This window comes from Girardinichthys multiradiatus, chromosome 21, assembly GCF_021462225.1.
Source record: "Girardinichthys multiradiatus isolate DD_20200921_A chromosome 21, DD_fGirMul_XY1, whole genome shotgun sequence".
NCBI classification, from domain to species: domain Eukaryota; kingdom Metazoa; phylum Chordata; class Actinopteri; order Cyprinodontiformes; family Goodeidae; genus Girardinichthys; species Girardinichthys multiradiatus.
The window spans coordinates 14,654,128-14,672,201 of NC_061813.1; the positions used below are offsets into that span (position 1 = coordinate 14,654,128).

General features: G+C 40.8%; 1 protein-coding gene across 1 annotated transcript; it reads left to right on the forward strand.

Annotated features, from left to right (window-relative positions):
- Positions 1–992: 992 nt before the first annotated feature.
- On the forward strand, positions 993–16,931 carry sh3glb1a (SH3-domain GRB2-like endophilin B1a). The gene is made up of 9 exons (XM_047350292.1): positions 993–1,182; positions 1,517–1,658; positions 2,668–2,796; positions 6,920–7,053; positions 7,487–7,579; positions 10,789–10,878; positions 12,227–12,327; positions 12,734–12,968; positions 15,757–16,931. The coding sequence occupies exons 1-9, from the start codon at positions 1,120–1,122 to the stop codon at positions 15,862–15,864; spliced, it is 1,095 nt and encodes a 364-aa protein (XP_047206248.1). The 5' UTR covers positions 993–1,119; the 3' UTR covers positions 15,865–16,931.
- Positions 16,932–18,074: the final 1,143 nt, after the last annotated feature.

The window sequence follows — 18,074 nt, forward strand, 5'->3', positions numbered from 1 at the left end:
ATTATACATTGAGCATGAAATTACTACATTTGCATTAAGACATTACTCTGTCAAAATATTACAAAAATGTTCCTTACTATTTGTGAGTACAAATGCTATAGGGCTTCCCAGGCAAGCAGGGGCCTCCTTAGCAGTGGCAAAGTCCGCTTTTGGCTTTGGCCGGCTCAGTTGGTGAACTAGAAACCCTCTGGACAGACTTGTGTGGTACCATTGTTGTCTCTTCCAGTTCCCCGAAGTCTTGGTTTAAAATTAGGTTACGCTATACTATAGGTACTCTCAAAAAAGTAAAACATGTTTATGACTTTTATCATTATTTTGAAAAAAAAAAACATGTTTTTTTAGACATGTCCCTGGCATTACTGTATAAGGTTAGCCTTTGCATAAATAATGAACCTCCTTGACATCAGCCATAATTTTTCATCTACATTCACATCTAAAGCACACTAATCAACTAGTGTGCAATTATAAGAGTAACTTGTAAATTAGTTTGCAAAATTTGTGTTGAGTAGTTAACATGTTAGGGTTTTATGTTAATTTGTTAATTGTATTGACGCAGTCATCTACTAGTCTGCTCTAGTTGATAACCTGTGAGTCAAAACGTCCACTAGTTGGAACTTGTAAAGTAGTGCTTAGTCAAATTGGACATTCAATATTTACAAAAACGGCTTGCCATACCCGAATGACATGAACGCAACTATGGACGAGAGTTGAACCATGCAACCAAGAGAGATAGCCTACACCACCACATTTGGTCGTTTCATCGAAGAACGTCAAACGGAATCACTGGACTGTGTCGAATAAAATGAAAAAATGCAATTTGATTATAAAATACGAGACCCAAATGTTGCTTAATTCAGAATGTTTCATATTATTTCATTAAACATTTTTTTTCCCGTACTTCTCCTGGCCGGCGTGCGGCTTGTGCGCATGCGCAAGACCGTTGTCTGAGAAGGTGAAGCCGTGAACTATCTTCTAGTATCATGTTATCTTTGTCTCGCTCAACAGCTGGGTGGACCTCCGAGAAAAAAAAAAAAAAAAGTTGCTTCTATGACATTTCCTGCAGGGATGCCAGCCTAAGCGTGAGATAAGCCCGTCGTTGTGTATCTTCACCTCTGCGCCATGGATTTTAACGTTAAGCGCTTAGCCGCAGACGCCGGTACCTTCTTGAGCCGCGCGGTACAAGTAAGTAAGACAGTCGGGAGGAAGGTGGAAGTTGATGCTAACTCACGTAGCTGCTAGTTAGCTCAGCTGCGAGGTAGTTACTGTTACTGTGTAGCTAAATAGCCTGTTATCACCCGAGAGAAAGGCTTTGTTGCCCAACGTTGCCTGGTACTTTTAGGTGGTGTTTTAGGTGGTGCATATTCTTCGTTTTCATGGTGTTCTTTAAACCTACTAAACGCAGGCCTAAACAGAACTGTATCTGACGTAGCTGAGCAGATGGCTACTTGACACCTCGGTCTTCATCTCAATCGCTCTTCGATGAAACGAGTGATACGAACCATTTTTTGCTTGTCAGTTTACAGAAGAGAAACTTGGGCAGGCTGAGAAGACTGAGCTGGATGCCCATCTGGAGAACCTCTTGGTCAGAGCTGAGAACACCAAGCAATGGACGGAGAAGATCATGAAGCAGACGGAGGTTCTACTACAGCCTAATCCAAGTAAGAATGTTATCTAAGAAAAGTACCTGACATCACTTCTGTGTATTTTGTTTGTTTACCACAAAAAACGATCACATTTGTATTCACTTCACTTTGAAAATGAACAAATTCTAATTTATCTAGAGATACACTGATCAAGCTTTTCCGGGCCAATACAAATCTCCCCACCCCCCAACAACAACAACAACAACAACAACAAATGTAGCAAATAAGAGAAAATAATGTACTGCATGTTCTTTGATTGAGGTAATAGTTATAAATCCAACATCAACTAAAGGTTATAAGCATAAATAATACTACCATAACCTTTGTCTTAAATTAAACAATTTTTCATCTAAAGCCCAAAAATGGTGGGATGTTTTAGTTTTGATGTATTTAATGTATTTTAAAGAATTAGATCGTTTTTTGTCTTCAGTTTTTGACCTGCCAACCACAGAAAAACTGGCTGATTGATTCGTCTCCTGCATCACAGTTTTTTAGATGTATTTTTGCAACCTGCAGAATCTAAAAAATGAATGCATACATGGATTTTGTTCTGTATAAATGTCCTCTTAAAGCTCACTTAGGAAAGTGCCTAACATCCCCGAGATGGTGTTTTTTGAAACCCATCGTCTGGTGGGGTGTCTGACAAGTGTGTGAGCTCAGCTGTGCAACCTCCACAGTTCACGCCATGATGCCATATCTCTGCAGCCCGACCACAGCATAGGCACAACAAACACACCGACCATCTGGTGGTTAAAGATTTGTGATGTGTGCTCTACATTTTCTGTGTCAAAGGAAAACACGCCACAGATGAGCTGGCGGTGATTGTTACTGTTCCTTTGGGTGATGTTGAAGCCTTAAACGCATCTGATGCATCTGACTTGTCCTGCTTGACATTAATTCAGCTTTTTATTTGAGATAACTGAAGTCAGGCTGAAACCAGCTCAGTGAGAACACTCCCTGCATGTGGCTCCCTCACGGATGTCTTATGACTTTTTAATTGAGTTATCCTGTTGCGATCTTTTAGATGTCCGACTGGAGGAGTTTGTGTATGAGAAGCTGGAGAAAAAAGCCCCCACACGGATGAACAACCATGACTTGCTGGGTCAGTCCTTGATTGATGCTGGAAACGACTTTGGTCCTGGGACGGCCTACGGTGAGTAGGTGCAGCACTGTGAAATGTAACACCACAGATGACACCTGATGACATGGATGAGCTTCCCTTTTGTTTAATCTACTGAAATCATGTCTGGGGAAAAAACAGTTGCTGAGATATGACATGAAGTTCTGATCCTGGAAGACTTGGAAGCATCTTGGCAAACATCAGGCTCCTGTTTATGCAACAAATAAAAGGGCTGAAAGCGTCAGAGTGCATTAAGGTTTAGTCTAAAGGCGCGGAAGCATAAAATAGTTCCTTTGCACTTGTAAAATGAGCCAAAGGTGACCTTTAAAAGAAAAAAGTCATCTGGTATGATATAAATCATCACAAGCATCTGTCATAGCCTAGGTTGGTTGTCTCGAAGCTTAGCATCAGTCATGCAGATCCGATTTTTGTGGAAGATTTTTGGTTTTTGAGAAGCTCTGACCTGCTGATAACAATTTCTCTATCAGTCTCTTATTATAAGAAGATTTAGGAAAAGCATTCAGACTAATATTTTCAAGTCTTCTTACCTTGAGTTCTCAATATTTATATTATTAGAATATCGGAGAATCAGAACATCTTTAATTGTCATCGAAAACAAAAAGCCATCTAGTGCATGAGCACAAAAGAATTGATGTAAAATAGAAGCAGTTGTTAAAAAGATCAAATAAAAATAGACGTACACACATTCATACTGATTATATATTCCCATTATTGCATCTCCTTTTTACATTCTGGCAGTGCTTAGTCTAGCTGTCGCCGTTGGTTACAAACAGTTGTTGAATCTGCTTGTCCTTGCTTTAATTGATCTGTAGCGGCTGCCTGACGACAGCAGATCAAACGGAGCGTGACCCAGACGAGAAGTGTCCTTTATAATGTTCTGGGCTTCTTGGAGACGGTGGGAACTGTGAAGTTCTTCAAGTGTGGGGAGAGGGCAGCCGACCATCTTTTGGGCCCCGTTAATGACCCTCTGGAGCGCTTTCCTCTGAACCACTGTATAGCTGGTGTACCACACACAGAAGCAGTAGGTCATTATGCTCTCAATAGAGCGACAATAAAAGGACACCAGCAGCCTCTCTGTGATGTTACGTTTCCTAAGAACCCTCAGGAGGTGCAGTCTCTGCTGGGGCTTTTTCAGCAGCTCAGAGGTGTTAACACTCCAGGTCAGTTTCTCCTTGATGTGGATTCCTAGGAAGCGGAAATCAGGCACCCTCTCCACACAGTCCCTGCTAATGATCAGCGGTGAAATGTCCGTCCTCTTTTTTTTTTTTTTTTTCCTTTTTATTTTCCTGCAGTCCACTATTATCTTCTTGGTCTTGGAGATGTTGAGCATCAAGTTGTTCTCTGTGCACCACGCTGTCAGCCGCTCCACCTCTTCCCTGTAGCAAAGGCAACATCATATTGTGTGAGTGAGAGAATAGTTGCTTTAAAACTGGGTTTTTCAGTGTCAACATTTTAAACTGTGCAGCATCTTAGATCAGATCAGTGCTGTTAGGTTTTAAAAGTTGTTTAAACTTGGGCTTCATTTTCAAACATGCCCTGTTCCTCTACCAGACCATAATAGCATATTTTGTTTTTATGCTTTTGGAAATTCATAATGTGGGCAGTTGAGGACAACAAAAAAAGAGTAAGGTCTTAAAAAAACACAGTTTTCAGGAGATGATTAGTGTCTAAAACCTCCATGTTTAAGAAAAGGCAAAAATCCCATAAAGAAGTGACGGAGGACCTAAGAGATGCATCATCTTTCAGCAGATTGTCTACAGTGTGCTAACTTTTCAGCTAATTTCTCTTCAGGAAGTCCCCTTCTTGAGAATAAACTACTATCTTTATCAGACTGTGCTATCTTATTCTATGAGTTTAAGGCTTTTTTTTATGTTTGAATGATTCATTGCTTTAGGTGGCTAACCAGCAAAATATGTTCCTCAGACAGGAAGTACTGAATTGGAGAAAAATAAAAAAGCAGCTGCAGTCCAAAGAAAAGCACCTTGACGTGATGATGAAGATCACTGCCTTTCCCTGAAAGCCAAATCTAAACAATGAGACCTTTGCCCAGAATGAAACCGTCTTTATTGTTTCAAATTTAGATATCTGGATATGTACATTTACATGTCATACAAACATTTCATACAGATAGTACATTTGCAAATTATCAATGCTGCCTGATAACTAGCAGCCTTTCTTATTCAGAGAGAAGTAAAACAGAAAAAAAGAAACAAAAAAATCTGGTTTTAGTTGCTAAAACATCACATCTCTGCTGTCAGACATCTACAGTGCCTTGCGAAAGTACTCGGCCCCCCTTGAACTTTTCAACTTTTCTTACCATATTTCAGGCTTCAAACATAAAGATATAAAATTCTCATTTTTTGTGAAGAATCAACAACAAGTGGGACACAATCATGAAGTGGAATGAAATTTATTGGATGTGTCAAACATTTTTAATAAATAAAAAACTGAAAAGTGGGGCATGTAATATTATTCGGCCCCTTTACTTTCAGTGCAGCAAACTCACTCCAGAAGTTCAGTGAGGATCTCTGAATGATCCAATGTTGTCCCAAATGACTTATGATGATAAATAGAATCCACCTGTGTGTAATCAAGTCTCCGTATAAATGCACCTGCTCTGTGATAGTCTCAGGGTTCTGTTCAAAGCGCAGAGAGCATCATGAAGACCAAGGAACACACCAGGCAGGTCCGAGATATTGTTGTGGAGAAGTTTAAAGCTGGATTTGGATACAAAAAGATTCCCCAAGCTTTAAACATCCCAAGGAGCACTGTGCAAGCAATCATATTGAAATGGAAGGAGTATCAGACCACTGCAAATCTACCAAGACCCGGCCGTCCCTCTAAACTTTCATCTCGAACAAGGAGAAGACTGATCAGAGATGCAGCCAAGAGGCCCATGATCACTCTGGATGAACTGCAGAGATCTACAGCTGAGGTGGGAGAGTCTGTCCATAGGACAACGATCAGTCGTACACTTCACAAATCTGTCCTTTATGGAAGAGTGGCAAGAAGAAAGCCATTTCTCAAATATATCCATAAAAAGTCTCGTTTAAAGTTTGCCACAAGCCACCTGGGAGATACACCAAACATGTGGAAGAAGGTGCTCTGGTCAGATGAAACCAAAATCGAACTGTTTGGCCACAATGCAAAACGATATGTTTGGCGTAAAAGCAACACAGCTCATCACCCTGAACACACCATCCCCACTGTCAAACATGGTGGTGGCAGCATCATGGTTAGGGCCTGCTTTTCGTCAGCAGGGACAGGGAAGATGATCAAAATTGATGGGAAGATGGATGGGGCCAAATACAGGACCATTCTGGAAGAAAACCTGTTTGAGTCTGCAAGAGACCTGAGACTGGGACAGAGATTTATCTTCCAACAAGACAATGATCCAAAACATAAAGCCAAATCTACAATGGAATGGTTCACAAATAAACGTATCCAGGTGTTGGAATGGCCAAGTCAAAGTCCAGACCTGAATCCAATCGAGAATCTGTGGAAAGAGCTGAAGACTGCTGTTCATGAACGCTCTCCATCCAACCTCACTGAGCTCCAGCTCTTTTGCAAGGAAGAATGAGCAAGAATTTCAGTCTCTCGATGTGCAAAACTGATAGAGACAAACCCCAAGAGACTTGCAGATGTAATTGTAGCAAAGGGTGGAGCTACAAAGTATTAACGCAAGGGGGCCGAATAATATTGCACGCCCCACTTTTCAGTTTTTTATTTGTTAAAAATGTTTGACACATCCAATAAATTTCATTCCACTTCATGATTGTGTCCCACTTGTTGTTGATTCTTCACAAAAAATTAGAATTTTATATCTTTATATTTGAAGCCTGAAATGTGGCAAGAGGTTGAAAAGTTCAAGGGGGCCAAATACTTTCACAAGGCGCTGTATAAACCTCTCTGTAAATACACTTTATTTGGTTGTTCTGGGTTTTCAAAACCAGTAATAACATCCATTTGGAGGGTTATTTTTGTGCCGTCATCTTTGTTTAATGCATTTTTTACTTGACTCTAAGCAGAAACAGGAAGGATCTGCATGTGTGAACATTTCTGAAAGCAGCTTCTGATATTGGCCATGTTCAGGCTTCATTTTGACAACTTTTGTTTCTGCTGCTAAATGTATCAGGAAACGCTTTGATAAAATGTGGCGAGACGCAGAAGCAGGTTGGCGGTGCCGAACGGGAGTTCATCCAGAGTTCTGCCATCAACTTCCTGACGCCATTTCGAAATTTTCTAGAGGGCGACTTTAAAACCATCCTGGTGAGTTGGGTTGCAGGCAGCTAATAGTTTTGTACCACTTGCTTCACTGGAACGTCTTTTTTACTAGAACTAACCCCCATCGTCCCGTTTTGTGGGAGTTTAGACAAATATTTCATCGGCGACTTTGCCCGAAGTCGCACAGCAAGGGATTCTGGGCTTCATAGTTCAGTCTTAAAGAATTGTGTACCTCTGTCATATGAGTGCTAATTCTGTAACAAATTTGTAAACTTACAAAAGTTCCAGGATAAGTGAAGACCCAGCATTAATCATATTTGGTCAGTCTGGATTATTTTTATGCCGTATTTTTAAACTTCATTTCCTCAGTTACTGTTTCCTTTATCTAACTTAGAGCAGCCTCACCCTTATAAGAGGGGAGATCAGAAAGCAGGATTCTATCACTGATGGTTTTATTTTGTTCTGTTTTTTCCTTTAGAAAGAACGAAAGCTTCTGCAGGTCAAACGTTTGGATCTGGACGCAGCCAAAACCAGGCTAAAGAAAGCCAGGATGCCTGATGCTAGAGCTGCTGTAAGTGAATGCATTAAAAATCACTTTTATTCACAATGATCTTAATTCACATTAATGACCAGTTTTAGTGACTCCTCTCTCACAAACATCCCGTCACGGATTAAAAGGCCTCAGGGTGTGTTTTACCCTCTGAAGCAACACAGATTCTGACTGATGCACAGAGTTACACAACCTGAGCTTCTCCACCTTCGTTCCTGTGACGTGCAAACCATCTTCTCAGCAAGAACGGGAACTTTCAAGTTCCCTTTTTCTGGACGGTTGGTTTCTCACGGTCACGTCCAGCTTTTATTCATTTTCAAGTTCTGCACTCTGTAGTGTTGGGCTTAAAACTTTTAACAGCAGTTTTCCTCAGTTTTCATTTGCCTCGGTAGTCTTCCTTTGTGTCATAATATCTGATATGTTAAAGGTCACATCATTATTAGGTTTTTGTAGTGAACATCTGGCTTTGAGACCTAACTTATCGACCTTTGCAAAGAGTTGGAAATGTTAAAAAATGTCTGGTATAACTGGTACTAGGTGATTATTAAAGTATTATGCATTCAGGTTCTATATACCCATAATGTGTGGTGAGTCCTAATGCAGCGGAAGGTGTTTCGGTAGAACATCGAGATGTTCTGAAACTACGACGAAGTTATTTTATTGCCAAAACAGCTGATGTAGTCTGATGCTTTTGAGATGGAAATAAGCAACTTTAATAATAATAGTAAATGATTTTATTTCCAAAAGTTTTTTGTGCGCTGTCCACTCTCTGGGGTCCAGGCAAGGAACCCAAAGCAGGCAGATATGAACTAATTGTTTATTTATCATATAAACTTGACATTCACCAAAGATATACATCTTAATATCATGCACTGATTGTATAGACATTCTGGAAAAAGAAATTTCTTATACCAGGTACTTATTTGTTTTCAATAGTGGCGAAACATATAATTTGCTAGTTAATATTTTTTTATTGACATTTTGTAATGAGTCTGGTAGGATTTCTGACGATTTTTGACCCAATCTCCCCCTTCTGACATGCCCTGATTATCACGATGGCTCTTAAAGTGTCTGTGACACGCATTCCTCACAAATGCACACATCCCAAGAAAACATCTACATATTGAAAAATTGGGCAGTAATTGACATGATTTTAGGATTAGACGTTATAAAGACAATTGTGACACAAAATAAGCATATTTCATTTTCATAGAGTGCCCCGAACCATCTCTGAAGGTGGCCTAGCTGAGATATTTTTATGTATTTAGTGCCGTCTAGGTGTGATCAGATTGTCCAAGATGGATGTCGGTTCCTCAGCTTGTCTCATAGCTTGACTCATCAGCAGCAAGTCATTTCAAGAAAGCAGATGTCGTTTTATTAAACTTCATAACAATTCCAAATGAACACATCTGTCCAAGTGAAACTGCTGATTGAAGAAAAGACTGTAAATCTGATTAGGGTCTCAGTTCTTTCCCTTCCTGACAGATTTAATTGGGTACTGGCAGTTTTTTTTTCTGTGTTAAACGTGCCTTGATAATGTTTCAGATCTCTACAATTAAGTTGAAAAATAAACATGTCAATTCATGGGAGCAGGGAAGCGACTGAAACCTGCGCTGTAAATGTTAGTTTCTGTGGGTTAACACCAGCGCCTGTTGTTTTTCACATTCAGTGACTGCACCGTTTAGTGTCAGTTTAGCTGCATGAAGACCAACCGATGAGAAATATTTAACGGGCCGCGTCATCACAGTCCTGCTGCCTCCTACAGAGTGTGGTTTTTGTCAAAGCGCTCTTGTTGTCTCGCCTACCATGCAAACACAGAGTAAGGATATGCTGCGTTGGCTGCGGCCGTGCAGCAGCTGTAGCTCTAACTACTGTCACTTTTTTTTTTTTTTTTTTTTTTTTTTAACGCAAAGCCGCAGATGTGAGCAGAGGAAGTGACAAAGGTGAGTGGAATGTTGGAGCCTTGTTTGATTTGAACACACAGACACACCAAGCCCCATGGCATCTTTGTCAACAGCTGCTATCTATCTGCATCTCCGCCATGACACTTACAGCCCCCTCGCAAACATGTTAAACCTTTCACTTTTTCCTGTTTTGTAGTGTTTTGATCACAAATTCCATATATTCTGTTGTGATTTAGTGTGCCAGACCAACAGAGTAGAAGATGATCGTTAAGCTAAAAGAAAAAGTTGTGGTATGCTTTTGAATTCGTACATAATAAAGCATATGGAGAAGTTCAATGGGTATTAATGCTTTACCAAGGCACTGTACAGATCATTTTCAGGTGAAACGTGTTAAACAATGTCAGGTGTGGAGTTTGTTTAAAGTTTTGGTGTTAAAGAGAGTTAAACATACCATCTCGTCTTTGCATGTCACATCTAAGTATCTGTCAGCTGTGTAAACACAACAAACGGAGCAGTCGTTATTCTCTAAGGGTGTATTCACACCAGGAAAGTCCTTTGGTCCGCTTGTTTGGTCCGGACCAAAACAAAACGTTATATTTTTCATTTGGTGCTGTTTGTTTTCACATTGTACTTTTTGCAAGTGAACTATTATTTGTAAACAAAGCCACGCGGGTCACGATCATTGTTCCCATTGGACAGAAATGATGGGGGCGGGACCGAACACAGACCCGGAAATTGAGGAAAACATCTGTAGACGTGCTGCGTGCAGGACCTCTGTTCTGCATATTTGTGTCGTTACTAAAGCTGCAATATTAATGTAAAAGTGAAGAGCAGCTCATTCAACACAGACTTTGAGACGTTCCATTTATAATGTTGCAACCCTGTCGGAGAATGCGTGCTGAACGCTGACGTTCTCGTGCCCTGTCCCACAACAAGCCAGTAGCGTTGCTAAGCAACACATAGCTTATCAGGTATGAATACCTTACAACACACACCTTTGCTACCGGCTACGGTGGGTTTTTATGTCCAAAGAGACGTACGCCTTTTGTAGTTGGTTCTGATCGGGGCCGGTTTGTATTCAGACCATAAGCGAACCGCACCAGAGTCCATTTGGAAGCGGACCGAGACCACCTCAAAAAGTGGGTCTCGGTCCGGTTGTTTGGTCCGTACTAGGGTTCGCTTGAGTGTATTCACGCCTGCACAAAAGGTCCGGACCAAGGGGGGAAACGAACTCTGGTCCGTTTAAAGTGGACCAAAAGTGGCAAGTGTGAATACACCCTAAAACAAGCTGAGAAAATTCAAACAACAATGTTTCTTCCTCCTCAGGCAGAGCAGGAGCTGAGGATGACCCAAAGTGAGTTTGACCGACAAGCCGAGATCACGCGTCTCCTGCTAGAGGGCGTCAGCAGCACCCATGTATGTGACCTCCTGGAAACGTACATTTCCATATATATATATATATATATATATATATATATATCAAACACACACACACACACACACACAGGGGTTGTGTGAACAGAGTGTGAAGGTTCAATTAGCAGGGTAAGAGCACAGTTTTGCTCAAAATATTGAAATGCACACAACATTATGGGTGACATACCAGAGTTCAAAAGAGGACAAATTGTTGGTGCACGTCTTGCTGGCGCATCTGTGACCAAGACAGCAAGTCTTTGTGATGTATCAAGAACCACGGTATCCAGGGTAATGTCAGCATACCACCAAGAAGGACGAACCACATCCAACAGGATTAATTGTGGACGCAAGAGGAAGCTGTCTGAAAGGGATGTTCGGGTGCTAACCTGGATTGTATCCAAAAAACATAAAACCACGGCTGCCCAAATCACGGCAGAATTAAATGTGCACCACAACTCTCCTGTTTCCACCAGAACTGTCCGTCGGGAGCTCCACAGGGTTAATATACACGGCCGGGCTGCTATAGCCAAACCTTTGGTCACTCATGCCAATGCCAAACGTCAGTTTCAATGGTGCAAGGAGCGCAAATCTTGGGCTGTGGACAATGTGAAACATGTATTGTTCTCTGATGAGTCCACCTTTACTGTTTTCCCCACATCCGGGAGAGTTACGGTGTGGAGAAGCCCCAAAGAAGCGTACCACCCAGACTGTTGCATGCCCAGAGTGAAGCATGGGGGTGGATCAGTGATGGTTTGGGCTGCCATATCATGGCATTCCCTTGGCCCAATACTTGTGCTAGATGGGCGCGTCACTGCCAAGGACTACCGAACCATTCTTGAAGACCATGTGCATCCAATGGTTCAAACATTGTATCCTGAAGGTGGTGCCATGTATCAGGATGACAATGCACCAAAACACACAGCAAGACTGGTGAAAGATTGGTTTGATGAACATGAAAGTGAAGTTGAACATCTCCCATGGCCTGCACAGTCACCAGATCTAAATGTTATTGAGCCACTTTGGGGTGTTTTGGAGGAGCGAGTCAGGAAACGTTTTCCTCCACCAGTATCACGTAGTGACCTGGCCACTATCCTGCAAGAAGAATGGCTTAAAATCCCTCTGACCACTGTGCAGGACTTGTATATGTCATTCCCAAGATGAATTGACGCTGTATTGGCTGCAAAAGGAGGCCCTATACCATACTAATAAATTATTGTGGTCTAAAACCAGATGTTTCAGTTTCATTGTCCAACCCCTGTATATGGCCTTTTGAATGTTAAAATGATTAAAATAAGCAGAATAATTTCTGATGTGTTTTTTCTGGCTTTCTTTTCTTACTCACCATCAGGCACACCACCTACACTGTTTGAATGACTTTGTGGAGGCCCAGACGACCTACTACGCACAGTGTTACCAGTACATGGTTGACCTCCAAAAGCAGCTTGGCAGGTGAAACATAACTGTTATCCTCCATTCGTTTTGTTAGAACGTGGCTTTTAGTTAATGCCTTGGGTGCATTAGCTGCTACTTTGTTCCATTCATACATTTATTTATTTATTTTTTTGCTTTCTTCCAAAATGAGTGACTCTCACTGTCAGAAAGTGTGTATAGTTTTTATCCAGGTGTGTCTTAAAATCAGAATTAAGCTAACTCAGTCACGAGAAGCTGAGAGATAAACCCATCATTTTATTAGAAGTGACTAATCCCAAAGAGATCAAATGATGTCGGAGCTTCTTTAGTGCAGGTAGTAAGAGGTAAGACTTAAAAAGGCTGTGTGCATGTAGGAGAATCAGGCTCCAGTTTTGAATTCAAAGTCACAGCAGTTTCCAGGCTCATCTCTTCTCCCTCCCAACAGTTTCCCGTCCTCATTCTCTAACAACAACCAGTCGTCCCTGTCGGGCGGCGCCGGCATCTCAGTACCCACCATACCAGTGTCTGCCTCTCTGCCCAGCGTCTCCGCGGGCCACACCAGCTCTGCTGCGTCGGGCGGGTTCAGCGAGCTGCGGAGCTCCAACATCAGGGGCAGAGCCAGAGTCCTTTATGACTACGATGCTGCCAACAGCAGTGAGCTCTCCCTGCTGGCTGACGAGGTCAGGTTTTATTTATGTTTATTTGTTTTGTTTTACAAGATATTCATGTAAATACTGTCATTCTTACGATTGTGTTCTTTTTGCTCAAGGGTTGTCAGAATACTCGATATTTCGATATAATCAATGCTGGAAAATGAAATATTCAGCAATACTAATTTGCATCAAAATCTGTGTAAACTCACCTATTTACATTTGCCTAAAATGTGGCACTTCCTTCAAGAGAAGAGCTGAAATAACAGAGACAGTCAACCCATCCTCTCCCTGCAGCCTCACCTGAAGCTTAAACTCTGCCAGCATGGCGATTAGAGTCAGAAAGAAACATATGTGGGCTGGGTCATGTCTTTAGCAGACACAAACCTGTTGTTTGGAGGTACTTTCTTTATGAGGCAAGACGGGCAGGAAAAAACTAAATGCTACATGCTAGCTTCGCTATGTTTGAGAGCAACTTAAAAAGCTGCAATAGTAAGATAGTAAACCTCCTGGACGAGATAAGCTGAGCCTATCTGTTTAAATATCAGCTTAATGACGGTGATTTGTCGGTCTGAGCTTTCCCATCAAGATATGCTACTCGGGTGCAAAGTTCAGAACCATGCAAGGCTCTGTTCTAATGCGGTACGAATCAACGCAGGAAAACGTTAATCAGCTGACAGCTCCGTTGGCTACATAGTGGAGCAATAAAACAAACCCCCCTCCATTACTCCTCCATTTAGTTGTAAATGCATTGGCAGCTAATGTGGCTAATGATAACACAGGTTATAGTGGCACCAGAATAAAGCTGACTATTACAGCAGTAGGAACCCGTAGACACCAACCCGGCTGTTGTGGTTGATCACGATTCAATTCAATTCAGTTTTATTTATATAGCGCCAATTCACAACATGTCGTTTCAAGGCACTTCACAACAGTCAGCTACATACATTCCAATTAATCCTAATCACTGAACAGTGCAGTCAGAGTTAGTTATTTATTCAAATTGGATAAAAAGTTTTTCTATCTAAGGAAACCCAGCAGATTGCATCCAGTCAGTGACTTGCAGCATTCCCTCCTCCTGGATGAGCATGTAGAGACAGTGGACAGTCACTGGCGTTGACTTTGCAGCAACCCCTCATACTGAGCATGCATGTAGCGACAGTGGAGAAGAAAAACTCCCTTTTAACTGGAAGAAACCTCCAGCAGAACCAGGCTCAGTGTGAGCGGCCATCTGCCACGACCGACTGGGGGTTTGAGAGAACAGAGCAGAGACACAAAAAGCACAAAGAAGCACTGATCCAGGAGTCCTTTCTATGGGAAGGAAAAGTAAATGTTAATGGATGTAGCTCCTTTAGTCGTTTCACCTAGAAAGAAAGAACAGATAAACTCTGAGCCAGTTTTTAAGGTTAGAGTCTGAAAGAGAGCACATAGAGTTAGTTACAGTAAAGCTCAGTAAATTGCCATGTCTAGGAGAGAGAAAGGGTTAAACACTGAAAGACAGGGCCGTGTGGATCATCGGTAGAGGGTGAGCATCAAGTTGTTGCCAGCTGAAACTTGGTGTAGTTTCTAGGATGAGAAAAGAGAGAGAACACAAAGTTAGAAACTGAAATAACAGCAAATAATGCAAAATTGGAGAGTAGTGTGAGAATGTAGCGAAGATGGTGAAAGTGGTCATTATGTCCTCCAGCAGCCTAAGCGTATAGCAGCATAACTACAGAAATAGTTTCATTTCAGAACGTTTAGTTATTTACAACAATGTTGTCTCAAGGAACCCCACAAAAGAAAATATTCTGTGAAATAACCAGAAAGACAGAACTAGAATGATCCTTTATTTGTTCCTCAGTCGTAAAATTTATTTGTATCAACAGCAAATTGACGGGCAAATGGAAGTGTCTTACTATAGAAAATGGAATAACAAAACTAAATAACTGCTCAACTGAATCAATCTTACATACTCCCATTAAGGATATTAACACTGTGTTATCTCCTCTAAGTTACACATTTTTTCTAAATAAGGTTGTTTCCTGCTTGTTGGTTTGTGTTTTTAATATATACTTGATGCACTGGCTGTCGAAACCACATGGTCTCCCGTAGCAGGACTGCAGAAGATCTTCTCCTGTATGGAACATGTCCCACTCCCATTCTGGGGAACGTTTATGCTGCAAATGCATGGCTGATTAACAGTGGTTCCCTGTGGAACTCCTGTTTCAGTTGCATGAGGAAAATCTTTTATAATGCCGATTATTTGACAAGGAATTGGATGCTCTACCGGGCTTAATTGCTTCGAAACAGTTGCAGAGACGAAGCCAACGAATGACTGAGTCAAACATGGCTGACGTACACAAACGTACTGCCGCACACTGCAGCCAGGTACACACAGCAGTTGGAAGGGAAGTAGTTGCAACTTTTTGAAACGATTTATAAAATGTGGGAAAAAAAGCTCATAGTTGGCGTCAGCAATTACATTAAGGTGTCACAGCCGCCCTGCTTAGTATAGAGATTAAACTCTAGGTTTCCCACCATCCTAATACATTCTCTTGATTTAAGGGTTAGCTTTCCTGCAATTCTCAGAATTAACATTAACAGTTTCCATCTGCGCACATTTCACTGCCAATATCAAGACATTTACATCTGGAAGAGCATTAAGAAAATGACAAATCAAGAGGCTTAATTTGGTTCCATGTGAGTTTTCTTCTTCTTCTTCCTCTTTATTAAAAAAAGACGTAATATTACCCTGTCAGACCACCCTGATGACTTGAAATGTGAAAATCTGTGTCAACTGCTTTTGTAGTTCTGAAAACCTTTCCTTTTTTCCCAGGTGATCACAGTTAGCAGTGTCCCAGATATGGATTTAGATTGGCTGATGGGGGAGCGAGGCAGCCAGAAGGGCAAAGTGCCAACCACCTACCTGGAGTTGCTCAACTGAAGCCCAAATCCTCTCTCTACTCGCACCCTGTGCAACCAGCTGTGATCCCGTATTTATACCATGCTGCAGGGACAGGCCTCACTTTCTATTTCATTCAGTTGTTTTATGTTTCTTTTGTTAAAAAAAAAAAAAAAAGAAGAAAGAAAGAAAGATTTGGTCTCTGATGCTACAAACTCCAGCAGGAATAAATAAATTTGAATTATGGGAAAGCAAGTGGACCATTTTCCTCATTAGTTTGCAGTAAATTTTTTAAACCTGCTTTGATGCCTTTGAGTTTGATGCCATGTAATCTGAAATATGTGCCAGAACATCTCCTCGTAACATTTTTAAGATTTTTGTTTACAAAATGCATCTCAGATGGCAACCTAAATGCCTTTTTTCCCCTCCATTTCCTCACTGCTAATACGTTTATGTAAGAGGGGGTAAGGAGGGCACATTTCTGTTGAGAAAAGAGCACTTCAGTTTGAAGTTAAGCTTAATGCTGATTATTTTATGTCTTATAAGTGACGAGCTCACGGAGCAGCAGCTTTTAAGGTTGTTCTGAAAATGAATTTTATTTGTTTGTGCTGTGCCACATGTATTTGCATGAAGCTTTACTGGACAGCGAGCTCATTACTGTTAGGGTTCCTGTCCATTGGATTGTTGTTTGACTTCCTTTTGCAATTTGCATCGATGCCATCAGTATTGAGCCTTTTAGCTCAGTCTTTTAAGTATTGAAATCAAATTTTTCAACCCAATTGGAAAGCATTTTATCACCTTTCTTGCCAGTCAGAAATCAGTTAAGGACTGTGCTTAAAATAATAAATTCTGCATTGTTCTGAAAAAAAGCTCAGTATTTGATCACTTTGTTGTTTACTAAAGAAAATGCCTGCAGTAAAGATCTTTTTCTCCTCGACATAACATCTGGGATTTCATCAAGCTTGCATTTCAACGTTATATATAAGCCTCATAAGAACTGTAATGTTCCACTTGAGGACATTTAAGTATATTGAGCTTTTGTATTTTGTGTAACTGATAGAGTGGCATGTGATTGCAAAGTAAATATTAAATATGAACCATTAAAAGTAGGCCTTGCTATATTATTGTTCAGTTAAATGAAAACTTATTGGGCAGATGTACTCACAGATGGAACCACTAGAGGGCAGGAGAGGACAAATCATTGGTTTGAAAGAACCGAGCTGTGAAAATGTCAAAGAAAAGCAAAATAGACTAAATAAAATGACAGATAATGCAAGAATCGACACAAAAACATCTGAAAAGAAGGTTTCACAGAATCAATATCTTGTACTGGAAAAGTACTGTCTACCAAGACATTTTTATCCCCACAAACGTCTGTAAAAGCATATTTTCATCCACACTGCAGAAGTCAAGCACAAGGTTTTATTGAAAAAGTTGTTACTTTGTAAGCCTCAGTAGCTCTTTCATGGACCCACTGGAAGCTGTTTGTGTATTATTTGATACTGTTGATATCCGCCATCATTTTTGTCTACTTTTACACAAGAGTACGAGGAACACTTTCCCAACTAAAACAGTTGTCCAGCTAGTAGGAGCAGAAGTTTATCTAGACAACCAAAGTGCTCTAGTAGATGCATGAAAGTCCCTTGGCTTCTTACCTACTAACTAGTTGACAAGCCATCATAACATATCAAGAAGATGACTAGTTGGTACAGAATCAGACTCTTGGTTTACTAGTAACATATACAGCCGGTTCTTTTCGCCTGGAATAGGATTCAATCGATACCTTGCCTGAATCAAGATTGGAAAGGGTCTGAGGCAATAGGGTTAATTTTGCACACTAGTCAACTATTGCGACCTAAAAGTTTAACTAGTTTGTTTAGAAAACATTTAAGGTTAAACTAGTTTACTAGTGGACTTTTTCATGTTCACAATTTGCACTGGTGAACTAGTGCAAATTGCAGGCTACCTATTAAAATTAGGCTAAATTTAGAGTCAATAGTCAACTAGTAAGCAATTTCGAGCCATACTAGTGACCTAATGGGCATTTTTAGTTGCACTAGTTCATTATTATGGCCAAAGAATTTGCAGCTTTTTAAACTAATGGACATTTAGATTCTAGAAAATGACGGGTCTGTACCAGAAAACAAATGTTTCTGTTGATTAGTTACCAGATTTGGTTTTTAAGGCTAACTACTACAGCAGTTGACGACTAGTGAATTAAAAACATTAATTGGGACTTTTCTCCTGATGAT